Genomic DNA, 17,767 nt, shown 5'->3' with positions numbered 1-17,767 from the left:
AACTCACAGAGATCCGCCTGCCTCTGCCTCCCGAGTGCTGGGATTAAAGGCGTGCGCCACCACCGCCCGGCTATGAGGAGGAATCTTTTACCTAAAGTTTGTCTCCATCATGACAGCTGTCAGACATTGACTTGGTGTCTTAAACTCCAGAGTGCTTACCTGACTTCTATTCCCAGCCTTCGGCAGAGCAGCTATTTCACAGGCTGTCATGTATGCTCATGTATATATGTTCATGTGACTGTTAGGGCAGTGCAAAGATAACAGGTGTTGCAAGAATCTTTTGTGCAGAAATGATCTCAGTATGAAATCAGACAAATGTGTTTCCACAGCCACCTTGACATATGATACTCTCCGGTTTGCTGAATTTGAAGATTTCCCCGAGACCTCAGAGCCTGTTTGGATTCTGGGCAGAAAATACAGCATTTTCACAGGTATTATTCACTTGGCTCTGATCACTTCTGCAGAAGTCTTGAGCTGGTCATTATTTGCTGACAGTTTGTCTTCCTCTTTTAAATAACTAGAGAAAGACGAAATCTTGTCTGATGTGGCGTCCAGACTCTGGTTTACATACAGGAGAAACTTTCCAGCCATTGGTGAGTACCCTATTTTTAATCTTTCAGATGTTCTGGATCATTTGTATTTAATCTCTGTGTCTGTCTGCGTCTTTGTGTATCGGGGTACGGGCACATGTATGGAGGTCAAAGGACAACCAACAGTTTTGGTCCTTGCCTTCCATCTTGTTTGAGATAAGGTCTCTTGCTATTCATCACTGAGTATGTCAGTCTAGCTGGTCCAGGTAGACTCCCCCATCTCTGCCTCCCATCATCCTGTAGGAGCTCTGGGGTTCAGAAGTGTGGTGCTGCATTGAGCTTTATGCAGGTTCCTGGGTTGGAACTCAGATCCTTTCCCGGACATGGCAAGCTCCTTACTCACTGAGCTCCCTCCCCAGCTTGAGTATCCCAACTTTTCTACAACTTGTGACAAAATCATACGCTTCTAGCTCCTTGTTAGCCACTTGTCACTGGAAATTGTAGTCAGGATAAAGGGTCGTGACAGTAATTTTGTTATTTGTTTTTGAGATTGGCTCTGTGCTAGTTGGTTTGCTTTGTGTTCTTTGTTTTATTTTGGTTTTTGTTCGCTTGTGTTTGGTTTTATTTGAGACAGGGTTTCTTTGTATAGCCCTGGCGCCCTGGAACTGTTCTGAAGATCAGACTGGCCTCAGACTCACAAAGATCTGCCTGCCTCTGCTTCCCAAGTGCTGGGATTAAAGGTGTGTGCCATTACCGCCTGGCATTATTTTTTTCTTTTTTAAACTTGACACAAGCTGGGATCTTCTGGGAAGAGGGAACCTCAATTGAGAAAATGCCTCCATCAAATTGGCCTGTAAGTATGAGCATTTTCTTGATTAATGATTGATGTGGGAGGGCCCAGCCCTCTGTGTCTGGTACCACCCCTGAACTGGAAGTCTGTGGTTGGAATTTTCTTTGGACTGCCAACCAGCTCCCAAATAAAGACATGGAGGATTATGGTTAGTTATGAGTGCCCGGCCTTAGCTTAGGCTTGTTCCACTAGCTCTTTTAACTTAACTTGACATTTTTCTATTCATCTATGTCTTGCCTCAGGGCTTTAACTCTCTTTCTTTCTTTATGTCCTACTTTCCTGCTTCCTCTCTGTCTGTCTGGCCCCTAGTGGCTCCCTGTTATCTTTTTGTTTCTCCCTCAAGCCTAAATTCTCCTTCTTCCTTTCCCTGCCTGGAAGTCCTGCCTATATCTCCTCCCTGGCTATTGGCCATTCAGCTTTTATTATACCAATCAGGTGCCTCAAGCAGGCAAGGTAAAATGGTAACACATTGTTACATAATTAAACAAGTGCAACACATTTACATAGTTAAGCTAATATCCCACAGCATAAACAAATGCAACACTTTTTACATAGACTAATAACAGTAGTCTTGGTTGTGATTTAAAAAAAAAAAAAAAAGACAAGCTGAGGGAGCCATGGAGCAAGCCAGTAAGCAGCACTCCTCTGGGGTGTCTGCTTCAGTCCCTGTCTCCAGTTTCCTGTTCCTGCCTTGGCTTCCTCAGGGATGGGTTGTGATCAGGATAAGGAAACCAAGTACTCCATTTTCAGGTTTTACTGTTGGTAATGGTATTTATCGCCACAGTAGAAACTGAACTAGGAAACCATGGTGAATAATAACTGCCAGGGTGTTGGAGAGTACCTCGGAGCCTGAGAAAAACTTTTATTATTTGACTAGTTCTAAACATCCCTGAGGTGAAGTGTCTTTGTTTCTATTGCTGTCATAAAATACCCTGGCAAATGCACCTTTGGGGGGGTGGGATTTGTTTTAGCTCACAGTTCAGATTATACTTCATCTCTCTGGGGAGTCATAGCAATAGGGGCTTGAGACGGCCAAGCACAATACGTCCATAGTCAAGAAGCAGAGAGGAGTGAGCTGGTGTATGTGTGAATGCATGTGTTCAGCTCAGTTTCTTTTTTTTTATTTAATATTTATTTATTATGTATACAATATTCTGTCTGTGTGTATGCCTGCAGGCCAGAAGAGGGCACCAGACCCCTTTTACAGATGGTTGTGAGCCACCATGTGGTTGCTGGGAATTGAACTCAGGACCTTTGGAAGAGGAGGCAATGCTCTTAACCTCTGAGCCATCTCTCCAGCCCTCAGCTCACTTTCTTAATACAGTCTAGGGAGCAAACCCAGAGAATGGGGGCTCTCGCGTTCAAGATGGGTTTTCTCACAGATGTGCCCATGGGCAAACCTAATCTAGACAGTCTGTGATGCTTTAAATAGGAATGGTCCCATAGGCTCATTTGCTTGAATGGTTAGTCCCCAGTTAATTTTTGGGAAGGATTAGCTGGTGTGGCCATGTAGGAAGAGCTATGTTACTGGATATGGACTTTGAGATTTCAAAAGCCCATTCCAGGCCTGGTTAGTCTGTCTCTGTCTTTCTTGCTGTTTCTTTCTGTCTCCTTCCAGTTTTTGGATCAGATGTGAGTTTTGAGCTCCTGCTTCAGCGGCATGCCTATTGACCTGTCACCTTGAGCCTAGCGTGCTGCTCGTGAATTAACCCTCTGAAACTATAAGCAAACCTACAATTAAATGCTTCCTTTAGAAGTTGCCTTGGTCATGGTGTTTCATCACAACATAGAACAGTAACTAAGACACAAACCAGTATTGAGAATCTCTCCCCAGGCATCTTAGTTATTTTTCATTTGCCGTGACAAAACACCACTACCAAGGTAACTTAGACAAGAATACTGGGGCCCAAAGGTCTTTGCGTCCATAAAGCACTAAGGAAACCAGGAGTATTAAACATTCAGGGACATTTTCTCAGTGGAGGAAGTAAAATACCCACATTCCACCTGGAAAGCTGGGAGTGAGCCAGGCAGTGGTGGTGCACACCTATAATCCCAACACTTGGGAGGCAGAAGCAGGTGGATCTCAAGTAAGTTCAAGGCCAGCCTGGTCTACTAAGCAGTTCTAGGACAGCCAGAACTGTTACCTGGAGAAACCCTGTCTCAAAAACAGAAAAAAGAAAAAAGGAAAGGTGGGAGTGAATGTTGGTGACCTGGTGGTGACATTTGTTATCTGTAATGGCCCAGAATGTTTATCCCAGACTCTCCCTCCCGAGACCTTCCTCTTCAGCCCAGTCAACAGAACCCATCCTTAGGGGAGAGGTCACATGGACTCTATAGCATCTAGGTCAGAGACCACACCAGATCCCAGGCCTCTAAGCTGTAGGACCCATCTTTATGGTCACGAGTACTCTGCAAAGGAGTTTCTGTGTAGTCACACATTAAGCTTTATTGTGCACCTAGAACTGGAATGATGGTTGCTTAGAAACTTTTTCCCAGATTGTACTGTTTTTAAAAATGCAGGCAATAAACTGCCTGGCATCAGTCTCATGAAGTTTGGTCTAGTCTGACCAAGACAGACTGAACTGAGTTTTCATTCTCACCTCTTTGCAGTTTAGTTTATTTCTCTGCCTGCCGTGATGCTTGCAGGCATCCCCACAAAAGAAAGAATCATATTTAGGGCCCATGGTTCCAAGTGGTTAGAATCTATGCCCATCGTGGCAGGGAGCATAATAGCAGACAGGCCGGCAGGCGTGGCACTGGAACAGAGGCTGAGGGCTCAGTCCACATGTAGGAGGCAGAAAGCGCTAACTGGGAATGGCATGGGCTTTTGAAATCGCAGAGCATGCCCACAGTGATAAGCCTCTTCCAGCAAGGCCACGCCTCCTAATCCTTCGCAAGACTCAATCAAGTGTTCAAATGTGAGCCTGTGGGGGCCATTCTCACTCCAAGTACCATACCAGGTAATTGCAGATTATGTCAAGTTGACAATTAAAACTGACAATTAAAGCAGCTCATCATGGTCCTAAGAACCAAGTGTGGCCTGCATATTTCTTGTGTCTTGTAGGGATGATTTGGGGTGAGAGTGGTGACAGGTGTAGAAACAGGGAAACCCCATCCACAGACCCCTGATTTCCTTGTCACAGTTCTCATCACATCTGTGCCTCTTCCTCATCATAGCTGTACAGCGACATTCCCCTGAATACCTGCTGAGAGTGTTCTCCCCATTCCTGTCATGTTAAAGGTGATTCCACAGCTCCTGTCAGTCTTCCAAGCCCCAGTGAATGGACATCAGTGGAGAGACTCAAAACAGACTTGACAGAAAGATGTTGAATTGTCATTACCATTGTTATGGCTGCCATAACCCTGACTGTCAGCAATACTGGGCATCGTGTAGCTTTGCATTTCTGCCTTTCTGGTAGTAGGAAATGATTCTCCTACTTTAGCTTTCTATCTCCAGAGTAGTCATGGGGATTCTTGTTTGCGGGCCAGGTGTTTATACCACTGCATGACTGATTGTTCACATTTTGCCCTTCTAGAGGGGATTGTCAGAACATTCTGCTATTGTGGAATATTTAACTAATTAAAGATGTGTTGCATTTGTTTTTTGTTTGTTTTATTTTATATACATACGTGTCTTACCTGCAGGTTTGTCTGTATGAGGGCATTGGATCCCCTGGGCCAGGAGTTACAGACAGTGTGAGAGCTGCCATGTGGGTGCTGGGAATTGAACCCAGCTTCTCTGGAAGGCAGCCAGTGCTTTTAACTCTTGAACCATCTTTCCAGTCCCTATGCTGCATTTGTTTAACAATGTAAAGATATGTTGCTTTGCCTGCATAAGGTACTTGACTGGTTTAATAAAAAGCTAAAAGGCCAATAGCTAGGTAGTAGTGGTATAGGTGGGGCTGGCAGGCAGAGAGAATAGGTAGGAGAACAAGAGAGAGAGGGCGAAGAACCAAGGAGAAAGAAGAGATGCCCAGGGCCAGCCAAGCAGGCATCTGCCAGTTACAGAGTAGGACATATAGAATAAAGAAAGGTTAAAAAGCCCAAAAACATAACAACAAAACATAGATGAAGAGAAACAGGTTAAAATAAGTTATAAGAGCTAGTGGGACAAGCCTAAGCTAATGCCAAGCACTCATAACTAATAATAAGTCTCTGTGTCATGATTTGGGAGCTGGTTGGTGGCCAAAAGAAAGCCTACTACATTCTACTCCCCAGCAGATACCGATCTTGCATTTATGTTTCTTCAGAGCTGCGCTTTGAGATATACAGATGTGTGAGGGGGTCGGCGTGCCTGTGGTATGGAGCTGCCCAAATGCCTCCTGTTGCTGGATTCCTGGCCTCTCTTGGGCCCTCTGATTGTGAATGCATCTTGTTCTGTCTTCCACACAGGGGGAACTGGCCCTACCTCAGATACAGGCTGGGGCTGCATGCTTCGGTGTGGACAGATGATCTTTGCCCAGGCCCTGGTATGCCGGCACTTAGGTCGAGGTGAGTCACGGTGCTTAAATGGGGTCTGTGTAGAAAGGGCTGTTTAAAGCACATCATAAAAGCTAGGCATGGTGGCACACACCTTTAATCCCAGCCCTGTGGAGACAGAAGCTTGTGGATTTGTATGAGTTGGAGGCCAACCTGGTCTACATAGTGTTGCAGGCCAGCCAAGGCTACAAAGCTACCTGTCTCACAAAACAAAACAAAAAAAAGTGTATGATACTTCATGGTGCTTGTCCAGTTCCAACAAATTGTGCGTGTGTGTTTCTTCCCAGTGGAAACCAATGGGCCATACTCAATTTTCATGTCATGGAAAGACCATTCAAAAGTTCTTTTGCCCTCTGTAGGAAGCTTGCAGTTCTGAACACATTTTTAGCTCTCTTTTTACTTAATATTTCAATTCAGGAGCTCCCAGAGTTGCCCAGGCAGGCCTTGGACTTGCAGTTCTCTTATGTCTTAGTTGCTGTGATAGAACACCATGAACAAAAGCAGCTTGGGAAGGAAAGGATTTATTTCATCTCAGAACTGTTGTTCACACTCTGTGTCCTAGGAGAAGTAAGGGCAGGGATTCAAGGCATGAACATAGAGGTGGGACTGAAGCAGAAACCATGGAGGAATGCTGCTTTCTGGCTTGCTCAATCTGCTTTCTTAGACAATACAGGCCCACTTGTCTAGGATTGGTACCAGTCAGCTCTACCACAACGATCATTAATCAAGACAATGCTCAAAAGATTTGCCTACAGACCTCTTTGTCCAGGCATTTTCTCAATTGAGATTCCCTTTCCAAATGGCTCTAGCTTGTGTCAGGTTGACATAAAACTAACCAGTGCCTCTTGCTTTAGCTTCCCAAGTGGCTGGGATTATAGGCCTGAATCACCAGACCTAATAATTTATATTGATATAAATGATTATTCTTTTAGAAATTATCTTTAAACTGCTGAAACAGCTTTCTGCTTCCAGCCTCTGTTTGTTTGGATGAGATAGTGTGTGCATATTTGAAATCCTAGAGAGTTTGATTTTTAATTTTAAAAAGGTTCAAAAATAAAGTTTTGTACATCTGAACATTGAGCACTTTATAAAAGAAAGGTTTGTTACTTGTGTGGTCAAACTGACATCCTGTTTTGTTTCCAATAGATTGGAGATGGATTCAACGGAAGAGACAGCCTGACAGTTACTTCAACGTCCTAAATGCTTTCCTCGACAGAAAGGACAGCTACTACTCCATTCATCAGATAGGTGGGGATTCAATGTGACCTAGGCATGGCTCTTTGCAGAAGGCAGACTCCTTGGGACTTCCTCGGGAGTTTTCCAAGTCTTACAGAGTTGGAGAATGAGGCCTCTGAGCCCTGTGAGCTGCTGTTGGTGTTCCAGCACTTGCTTAGACTCAAGCCTGCTCTGCCCCTGCTGCTATACAGCCTTCAGGGACTGATTCCATGCAGTCTGTGGGAGTTAGGCTCCTCCTGAAGGTTTGCTTTTCTTAGTAGAGAAGGTGTCCTGTCTAGACCTTTCTATGAAGTGTTTACTGATAAAAGTGAGGTGTGGTGTATGTGTGTGTGTGTGGTGTAGACCTTTTTATGAAGCGTTTACTGATGTACCAAAAGTAAGGCTCACTAGAATGGTTGTATTTGCTAACATGGGTCTGTTTCCTGCAGCGCAAATGGGAGTTGGCGAAGGCAAGTCTATAGGCCAGTGGTACGGGCCGAACACTGTTGCCCAGGTCCTCAAGTACGTAAATGAGCCCAGCCCTTCTGCTTCTTGGGGTCAGCATGAGTTCTCCTTGGCATTTACCCACTCCTTGAGTACTTATTGCCACAGGAAATAAGGTATTCTTATTCTTTGCTTATAGACCCAGAGGAGTCCTCTGGGTGACTATGCCTATTGTTCTGTAAATGGGATTTGTATTTAGGTCAGAGCCCTGGCATGGCCCTGTCCTCTGTACAGATCCATCTGTAATGAGGGCATCTCAGATCTGGAACCATGGGAGTTCTGGTACTCTGACTGCCGGTGCTGTAACCCTCTACCTCTGGATTTGTCAGAGATCAGAAGCCTCTACATGCTGCTCAGAGTCTGTTGGTGTTGTTTCCTGACTGTCCCTTCCTGTCTTCTCTGTGGCCCTAGAGTCTGGAGCTCAGTCAGCCTTACTTGTCCTGAGGGGCACTTGCTCCGGAATTTCCTCTGAAATGGCTTTCTGCTGTTTTCAGGGATATGCCACTTGTTAGTGTATGACCCCTCAGTGATTTTGTTTTGAAGATTTTTTTTTCTGAAGTGAGGAGCTTTATTGAGATGAAGAGAAGTGGGGAGGAAGAGAGAGAGAAAGGTTGAAGATTATTTTTTATGTATGGATGTGACACGTCTGTACATGTCACACATGCAAGGCTCACAGGGAAGGCTGGAAGAGGTTGTTAGATCCCTGGAACTGGAGTTAACAGATGGTTGTTAGCTGCTGTGTGGGTGCTGGGAACTGAACCCTGGATCCTCTGCAAGAGCAGTAGGTGCTCTGAACCACTGAACCTTCTCTGTGTTACCCACACTCCCCTCCCTGCCCTGTTTTTTGACCTGATTGACATTTCCCTGAAGCATAATATTCCAGTGCCTCTGGGAGGTGCCAAACCAATGTTCAGGACTCACTCATATCGGACCTTTTTCCTGTGGGGCTGAAAGCCAGTATCTCTAATCTTTCTCTAGCTGGATGTTCCCTTGACAGCCTATCCTGTGACTACAATGGCCATCTCCTACATGCCCAGCCATTCCAGGCCATGGCTGGCTGTGACTCCTTGACTTGGCTTCTTTGTGACACGCACACCCGCCCCGTACCCTTTAGCATCCTTTTCCAAGTCCTGCCTTGCCTTAGTGATTTTCTTTTCCAACAACAGAGCACCATGACAAAGGTAACTTATAAAAAAGAAAACAAATAAAAAACAAAAACAAAACAAAAAAATATATTTATTTTTGGGTGGTCATAGCTCCAGAGGGCTAGAGTCCATGATCACCATGGCAGGAAGCATGGCCATGGAGCAGTAGCCAAGAGCTTACATCTGATCCTCCATCATGAGGCAGAACAAGAACTAACTGGGAATGACACTGGCTTCTGAATTTTCAAAGCCTACCCCCAGTGACCTCCTCCAACGAGGCCAGATAGTCCTTTTCAAACAGTTCTACCTACTGGGGACCAAACATATGAGGGGAATGGGGGGGCAGTCCTAATTCTAACTATCACACACCCCTTTAGCTTGTGATATAATGTACAGAGCCACTATATTACTGCTACCAGTAGCCGTCAGTTCACCATCAGTGCTTTGGTTCTATCTGTGGCCTCACTTTTTCTGCCTTCACTGGCAAAGAGCAGCCCCTTAGTGTTACTGTTTATATCTTTCTGGAAATGACAGATCCGGCGCTTATCCATGCTTACTATTTCTGTCCCTGGCCTCCTCTGCTTTTGTTGCTAGTCCACTTTTCCTCACCTGTGGCTACTCTCTGTCCTACACACAGGGATGGGTTACATCTCCGAACTCTATTGCATTCCTACCCTGAGGCTCACGAGCCTGTTAACTTCCAAACTTAGAGCACTCTGCCAGCTCTTGGGTGTATCAACCTGTTGCTTTTCCCAAAGTAGATGCTGTAGGGTTTCTTCAACTGCCTAGGCCAAAACGTGGACTGATTCTAGACTTCTCTGACTCTTAGTTGAGCTTCCAAACCCGTAATAAGTCTCATTTTTAACCCTTGTTCATCCCTCCCCCAACCTGGTCCACATCTTGTCTCATTCTGTCTCTCATCCTAGACTTTTTCGAATACTAACCAAAGTCATCTCCATAAAGGGCAGCAGCCCTCTCTGAGACTCCGGCTGTCCTAGGCATTTTAGCTGATTGCCACAGCATTTCCCATCCTGTGCCGCTGAGCTTACTCTGTCCTGACACACCGTTGGATGGCACATCCTCTTACACTCCTCTTTAGGACCTTTGCGTCACTTGGAGCCCCAGCCTAGTAGCCCTTCCCTGAGGCCCGTCTAGCCTGCCCTACTTGCTCGCTCCCCCAGCCTGCCATTCCAGACATGTCAGCACAGTGAAGTGCCACTGTGACTCTGTGTCCTGGGTCTGTCTCCTGGAAGGGCTTGATGAGTAGTGAGAAAGCACTGGCTCTGCTGAGCCCCTTCCACATTTCCACTTCCAGGGAAGGAGCTCTGTGTGGTTTGTGTTGTGTAGGGGTTCACAACCTGGGGGTTGCAATGCCTTTGGGGTCAAATGACCCTTTCATGGGGGTCTCATATCAGATACCCTGAATATCAGCTGATTACATTATGATTTGTAACAGAAACAAAATTATAGTTATGAAGTAGCAATGAAAATAGTTTTTTTGGTTGGGGTTACTAAAACATGAGGAACTGTATTAAAGAGTCTCAGCTTTAGGAAGGTTGAGAACCACCGCCCTACTACCTTCCAGGCATTGGCCTCTTGTGTTCCTAAACATACCAGGATCTTGTAGCTTAGGTCCTTAGTAACTGTCCCCATGGACAAAATGTCCCTTCTTGCTTTCTGTCTTCTCATCGATTAATAGGTTTTCTGTGTCGTCCCCGTAGCACCCTATTTACATTCTGTTTCTGCGTAGCATGGCTGCTGTCTGCTCTTCTTTCAGAGCCGTAAGTCTGCAGCCGTGCGTCCTCCCAACTGGTGGTTGCAGTTGTGCTGCTCTTTAGATTTCTGGGGCTATCAGTTCAGAATGGGAGGTGCTGGGAGAGAAGCCGCTCATCTGCAGGAGAAACCTGCGCTGCTCTGTCACACAGGGCTCCTGTCCAGCTGGCACTTCCCCGATGAGCAGCATCCCGCTTCCTTCCTCTTTGAGTTTGTGAACAAATCCTTGACTTAAACTTGGAAGCTGCCTCCTGATTGTCACTGCAATGGTGCAATGCTCATGCTGTCAAAGGCTCATGGGAGTATTCTCTTGCTTTCTCTAGGAAGCTTGCTGTATTCGACACGTGGAGTTCCTTGGCTGTTCACATAGCAATGGACAACACTGTGGTGATGGAGGAGATCAGTAAGTGGCTCAGGGTTTGGCTGACAAGGCCCAAGAGGGAGCCTCAGCACTGGCACTTCCCAGTAGGTGGAAGCCTAGAGGAACATCTGTAAACCCCATTCCCTTACTTTGTCCCCTGGGCTAAGTCGGAGGAAGGTGTTCTCTCCAACATCAAGCTAGTTATTTGTGTGTGTGCTACAGATAATGTGTTAGTGCTGAGTATAATGGCATAGGCCACATACAGATGGTTACCATGGAAGAGAATTTTTTGTATGCTTTTCACTGCATTAATGCACCACAATGAGATACAGGAAGGGCTTTTCAGCTACCACATATCCAGCGAAGGACTCGTAAGAAGAAAGTACATGGCTCTGGAATGAAGGCCTACCAGCAGCCTGACGGAAATTCCCAAACCAACTTCTAGGGGACAGTAGTGCATGCTTGTAATCCTAGTATTTGGAAGATGGAGGTAGGAAGATCAGGAGTTCAAGGCCAGCCTGGGCTACGTGAGACCCTAAATCAAAAACAAAAGTAGCTGGGTTTGGTGGTATATACCTTTAATTTTAATACTTTGGAGGTATAGGTGGATCTCTGAGTTCAAGGTCTGATCTCCATAGTTCTAGGCTAGCCTAGGCTACTTAACGAGACACTATCTCAAAAAACAAACAAAAGGTTTATGGCTATAACTCAGTGGTAGATTTCTTAGGCTCGATTCCTAGTACTCCCACACATTCACAGAACAACAACAACAAAAATCCAACAACAACCAAAACCTTCTGTGATATCATAAGCATTTTTCCCTAGTGTTAAAAACATGGTGACAGCTGGGTGGTAGTGGTGCATGCCTTTAGTCCCAGTCCTGGGGAGTCGAGGCAGGTGGATCCCTGAGTTCAAGGCTAAGATGATACACAGAGCCAGTTCCAGGACAGCCAGGGCTATATGTTGAAAAACAAAACAAGTTGCACAGAGAAACCGTGTCTCAAAAAACAAAACAAAAAAAGGAAACAATATAGTAGTAGTAATAATAATAATAAATAGAAAAAAGAAAGAAAACAGTATCTTTTAAAGATGTATTAAAGACTGTTGAGGGCTGGAGAGATAGCTCAGCGGTTAAGAGCATTGCCTGCTCTTCCAAAGGTCCTGAGTTCAGTTCCCAGCAACCACACGGTGGCTCACAACCATCTGTAATGGGGTGTGGTGCCCTCTTCTGGCCTGCAGATATACAGACAGAATACTATATACATAACAAATAAATATTTAAAAAACAAAAGACTGTTGATATGGCAGAAATCTTTGGGACTGTTCTTACAGACTTATTGTGTGTTTCTGTGCCTGTATATATGCTCACAAGTCTTTGGAGGCCCAAATAGAGCGTTGGATCTGGCGAGTTACCATGGTTGTGAGTTACCACAGGTGCTAGGGAATGAACTCAGGTCTCTGCAAGAGCAGCAAGTGCTCTTCTTAACAGCTGAATCATGTCTACAGCCCCCATAGTAACTTTTTTTTTCAAGACAATATAATATATATGTGTGTATATGTATATGTGTATATATATGCACATTTTTTTTTCTGTGTAACAGTCCTAGCTCTTGTAGAACTTGCTCTGTAGACCAGGTTGGCCTCAAACTCACAGAGATCTGACTGCCTCTGCCTCCCAAGTGCTGGGATTAAAGATATGCACCACCACTGCCCAGCACTCATAGTAACTTTTAAGTAAAAAAAAAAAAAAAACCAAGTCTGTGTGTGTCTGTGCAAATGCATGTCTGTATAATGTGCATTTGCCATGTGAAGGTCAGAGGACAGCTTTTGGGAGGTGATTCTCTTTCTGCCATGACCTTTGGTACTTTTGTCCCATTCTTCCACCCCTCCCATAACCTGGGTACATATGGCACTGTGGGAGCCATGATGATGCAGTCTCTCCTGTGGTCTCAGCACTGTCTGGAATATCAATGCTGGACCAATAAGCTCTAGAACTGAGGCCTTGTCATGTGAATGGGATCAGATCCTGAGGCTGCTTAGCTGTGACCAGGACCTGTTCAGAAGGATGTGCTCATTACAGAATAAGGACAAATTACCTGAGGACTTGATGAAGGGCTGCAGCTGCAGGTAAAGGGTAGACAAGATGGTTCTCGGGGTTGTGACAGTTACTTTTGAGGGCATCCATGGAGACAGGAAGCATGCTGGTGAGATGGCACATCACCAAATCTGATGACCTAAGTTTGGTTTCTGTGACTCATTCATGGTAGAGAACCAGCTCTTCAATTTGGCCTCTGATCTCCACACGTTTGCTGTTGCTCACATGTTCACATGCAAACATGTTTAAAAGAAGTAAACTACCTTTTTAGCCTACTACTAAAAGTTGCGCACAATAGCCCAGTTCATAGAAATGGTAGCAGAGCAAAGCTAGGGGCACAGTGTAGTAGCAGCATAGTTTCTTTCCTTCCAACTTCTTGAACTGCTTGTGAATGGGACAGTTAGGGAAGAGCTGATGTCATTCACAAAGGCTGCCAAAGCTTCCTTCTGCTGAGAGCTGGCCTATATAGCAGGCCCACAGATGTTAGAAGTATGCCAGCAGAGGGAAGCCTTGTTTGCTTTTTGAGATGGCCTTAACTCTATAGCTCAGGTTGTCCTTCTGCCTCTCCCTAGTTCTGGGATTACAGATGTGAGGTACCATGGCCAGCAAATGCTGATGGATTTAGACCTTCATAACTATACCAGAAGTAGCAAGTCCCTAGATAGCAGGAGAAAGTGTAGATTAGAAAAAATGTGTCAGGCCAGTCGGTGGTGGCATGGTTCTTTAATCCCAGGGAAGCAGAGGCAGGCGGATCTCTGAGTTCAAACCCAGCCTTATCTACAGAGCTAATCCAAGACAGCCAGGGCTGTTGCGCACAGAAACCCTGCCTTGAAAAAAAAAAGGAGGGGGGTCAAAGAATAAAGAAAAGACATGTCAGCACTGAGTGAGGAAAATTGAGCACCACTGCGAGAACAGCTGACAGAAGAGGGGGAGGGAGAAGGACCAAGAAGGCTGAAATCAAGCTTCCTCGTGGCAGTTGAAAAAACAAATGACTTGAAGTCAAGTGTTTGCAGTGAACATTTCCAAAGGAATGAGAAAGATCTTCTCACTTAGAGTTGTCTGTTTTGTTTTCTAAGAATCATCGTTTACTCACTTGTTCGTTCTCTCTCTCTCTCTCTCTCTCTCTCTCTCTCTCGCTCTCGCTCTCGCTCTCTCTCTCGGTGGGTGGGTGCCTGTGGAGAGCTAGAAAAAGGAGTTGTGGGCCACCCAGTTTGGGTGCTGCAAACCAAACTGTAAGAACCCCAAACACTCCTAACAGCTGAACTGTTTCTTCAGCGCTTAAAGTTGAGCTCTTAAAGAATTTTGTTTATTTTTGTTTTAAAGGTTTGCACACACCTTTAATCCCAGCACTAGAGGCAGGCAGATCTCTGAGGCCAGCCTGGTCTACAGAGCTAGTTCTAGGACAGCCCAGTCTACACAGAGAAACCCAGTCTTGAAAAAACATTAATAGGTAAATAAATTCTAAAAGTGGCTCTGGTAAACAATAATGTGCTTAGAGGCTAGAAAACTTAGACAGTGGGCCTATGAGTGGTTTGGTGGGTAGTCTACTGCCACACCTAACAACGTAAGTGTAGTCCTGGGACCTGACTCCCACCCTTCTCTGCTGATACTATGCATGTGCTTTGGCATGTGTACGAACACACACGTTTACGTACACATACATATAATAAGGAATTTATAATAATTTAAAAGCTGGCCATGATGCCTTGTGCCTTTAGTCCCAGCACTTAGGCTATGGGCAGGCAGATCACTGTGAGTCCAAGGCCAATCTAGAGTCTAGGCCAGCCGGGGCTACATAGTGAGACCCTGTATTAAAATAACAATAATGACAACAACAATAATAATAATAAGGGGGCTCTGAGACAGCTTGGTGGTGATTAGCACTTGTTGCTCTTGCAGAAGTGTTGTTGTTTGTTCCCAGCTGCCCAGAACTGAAATAACCACACAGAAACTATATTATTTGTAATATGTTTGGCCAGTAGCTTAAGCATATTGCTAGCTAGCTCTTACATCTAGAATTAACCCATTTCCATTATTTTATATTTTACCACAAGGTTCGTGGCCTACCAGCAAGACTCCATTACTTCTCCTGACTCTGCCTCCTTTCTCCCAGCATTCAGTTTAGTTTTCCCCACTTACCTCTGCTCTGCCCTGCTATAGGCACAAAGCTGTTTCTTTATTAATCAGTGGTAACCATAGCATACAGTTCCACATCACTCCCCCCCCCTTTTTTTTGTCTAAATGAAAAGGAAGATTTTAGTTTTAACATAGTAAAATTTCATATACAAAACAGGTATCAAGCAAGAATGCAGTTACAATATTTATATCTACTTTATCTTTTATCATAACTAAGGAAAACTATAACTATCCTTCAACTCCATCAAAGACTCCAGAAGGTTATAATATTACCTAAGTTAACAGGAAACACATTGCAACTTCCAAAACTCTAGAAATGACAGAGACATCTTGCTGCCTGGACAGTCACCCTAAGTTCTATATTATTGGAGCACCCATATTCAGCCTTCAGGGCCATAGTATCCAGCAGACTTTTCCACAAAGCAAGAAATTTCAAAGGCAGTTCTGTCTATATTGGCAATTTGTCAGTCACTTTCTTCTAAACGGGGACCCCAAAGGACTGTCTCACCTTTAGGCAATTTCAGTAGTCATTTTTCTGGTGGTCCTGCATGTCCAGTTCATACAGCATAACATCAAGCAGTCCAGGCAAAAACAATTTCTTGCCCAAATGGCTAACCAATGCCATAAGTGGCCTCTTTGGTGCCCATCATCCTCTTGAAGTAATTGGTGCTATCAGGAGCAGATGTGTCTCATGTCATGAAATGTCCTAAGTTATTAAAACATTTAAATGCCATATTCTGTTAGTCTTTGAAAGATTTGAGGAATACCTATCTAACTGAAATCTCTATGTATCTGGAAAACATAACTAATATGACTACAGGCTTGACTATTATTGATGATTATCTATTAATCTATATGTCTTAATTATACTTTACATTTTTAAATGAGCTGCACAAACACAATAACTTAATCAGTAGCAGAAATATACATATAATAAAATTGACCTTAAATTTGTATCAATAAACCAAGATCCATGTCAATGCAAAGTATTCATCTCTGTAACATATCCCCCTTTAAATGTAAACAAACATTTATAAACAATCATTTAGGGACTTTGGACCTAGTTCTCGCCTAACTGCTTCCTGCTTTTTGTTGGGCAAAGTATTTTTTGGGGGTGGTGTTCATGGCAACCTTTCAGGTGGTCTTGGTCCATCAAATCATATTAATCTGGAAGGATTCCACATGTTCTCATCCTCTGTTAAAACAAAAGAAGCAACATATTCTTAGATCCAAATTTTGAAGTCAAGATACGTTTAGAGTATATATGCTGGTTTAGTTTAACAGTCTGTACAATGAAATGTCTCTCTGTACTTAGCTCATTCATAGTTAAAAAAAGTTCAAAGAAAACACACAATAGTATACATAATCCAGACTGTATTTTCCATCTTTATGTAGCTTATTTTTCTTACTGTTACTTTTCTACAAGTTTACACTGTCTCTTTTAAGGCTTTTGTTTTATTTTTAAAACAATTTACTTCTTTTTATAACTCTCTATGCTCTTTTTTTTCTCTCTCCCAAGCCTATGTACATTTATCCAGCACTGTGACCCATTTAGAGGACTTTTTCATCTGAATTTGTCTTTATTGTCCATCTGTAATTCTTTTTTGACCAGGACCACTTCTTAAAATGTTAAACAGCTTGGCTAGTACTAAGGCTGCTTTACCTTTTAGCTCTGCCCAGTCCAACGTGGCAGAAGTCTGTTCACTGCCTCTGAGGCTGCTGGGTGGGAGCTGTCCTCACCACCTCAACTCTGGTAATCAGCTGGCCCATGCTACCACCAAATAACTTGCAGCACACTGCCCACAAACCACATTCAAGTACTCAGCCTCCTGAAAGAGTCAGAGTTTGTGCTGGCAGCATGGCCCAGGAAGCTGCTGTGCCTTTTGAAAATGCACATTTTTCCTGCTACCACTGAATCAGGAAGATCTCTCTTTAAGAAACTGCAGCATGCCACCAGCAAGCAGAGCCTATCCAAAAAAAAAAAAAAAAAGCAGCTAAATTTTGTTTTTTTAGTGTCTAGAATTCCTTTCCAAGCCCTCTCAGGCTTTATGTGGATTTAGCTAGTACACGTTAGAGCATCAATTTGTAGTAGGGGCCCATTTGTTCATTCCCGGCCACCCAGACTTGAAATAGCCACACAGAAACTGTATTAACTAAATCACTGCTTGGCCTTTTAATGCTAGCTTCTTATTGGCTAGCTCTTACATCTTTTGTTTTGTTTTGTTTTTCACGACAGAGTTTCTCTGTAGCTTTGGAGCCTGTCCCGGAACTAGCTCTTATAGACCAGGCTGGCCTCAAACTTACAGGGATCTGCCTGCCTCTGTCTCCCAAGTGCTAGGATTAAAGGTGTGTGCCACTGCTGCCCAGCTTTTATTTTTATTATTATTTTGGTTTTAATCTTACATCTTAATTGAACCCATTTCTATTAATCTGTGTATCATCATGTGGCTGTGGCTTACCGACAAGGTTCTGTCCACTGTCTGCCTCTGGTGGGGCTTCTCCTTACTCCGCCTTCTTTCTCCTAGCATTCAGTTTAATTTTCCCTGCCTACCTCTAGTCTGCCCTATCACGCCCAAGACAGATTCTTTTTTAACCAGTGGTAATCACAGCATACAGAGGGTAATCCCACATCACAGAAGACCTAGGTTCATTTCCCAGTACTCTTTTTGTGGTTTACAT

General features: G+C 44.1%; 1 protein-coding gene across 2 annotated transcripts in view; it reads left to right on the top strand.

The window, feature by feature from the left end:
- Nucleotides 1-17,767, top strand: part of Atg4b (autophagy related 4B cysteine peptidase) — a 39,398-nt gene that overhangs the window by 13,162 nt on the left and 8,469 nt on the right. For both annotated transcript variants that reach the window (XM_005361367.2, XM_026786165.1), the window contains exons 2-7: nucleotides 330-431; nucleotides 522-593; nucleotides 5,773-5,871; nucleotides 7,006-7,107; nucleotides 7,524-7,596; nucleotides 10,820-10,899. In XM_005361367.2, coding sequence (XP_005361424.1) covers nucleotides 330-431; nucleotides 522-593; nucleotides 5,773-5,871; nucleotides 7,006-7,107; nucleotides 7,524-7,596; nucleotides 10,820-10,899 — 528 coding nt within the window. The remainder of the gene's footprint in view (nucleotides 1-329; nucleotides 432-521; nucleotides 594-5,772; nucleotides 5,872-7,005; nucleotides 7,108-7,523; nucleotides 7,597-10,819; nucleotides 10,900-17,767) is intronic.

This window comes from Microtus ochrogaster, linkage group LG4 (genome assembly GCF_000317375.1).
Source record: "Microtus ochrogaster isolate Prairie Vole_2 linkage group LG4, MicOch1.0, whole genome shotgun sequence".
Lineage (NCBI taxonomy): Eukaryota > Metazoa > Chordata > Mammalia > Rodentia > Cricetidae > Microtus > Microtus ochrogaster.
Note: the sequence above shows the minus strand (reverse complement) of the source record. Positions and strands in the feature narration are given on the sequence as shown.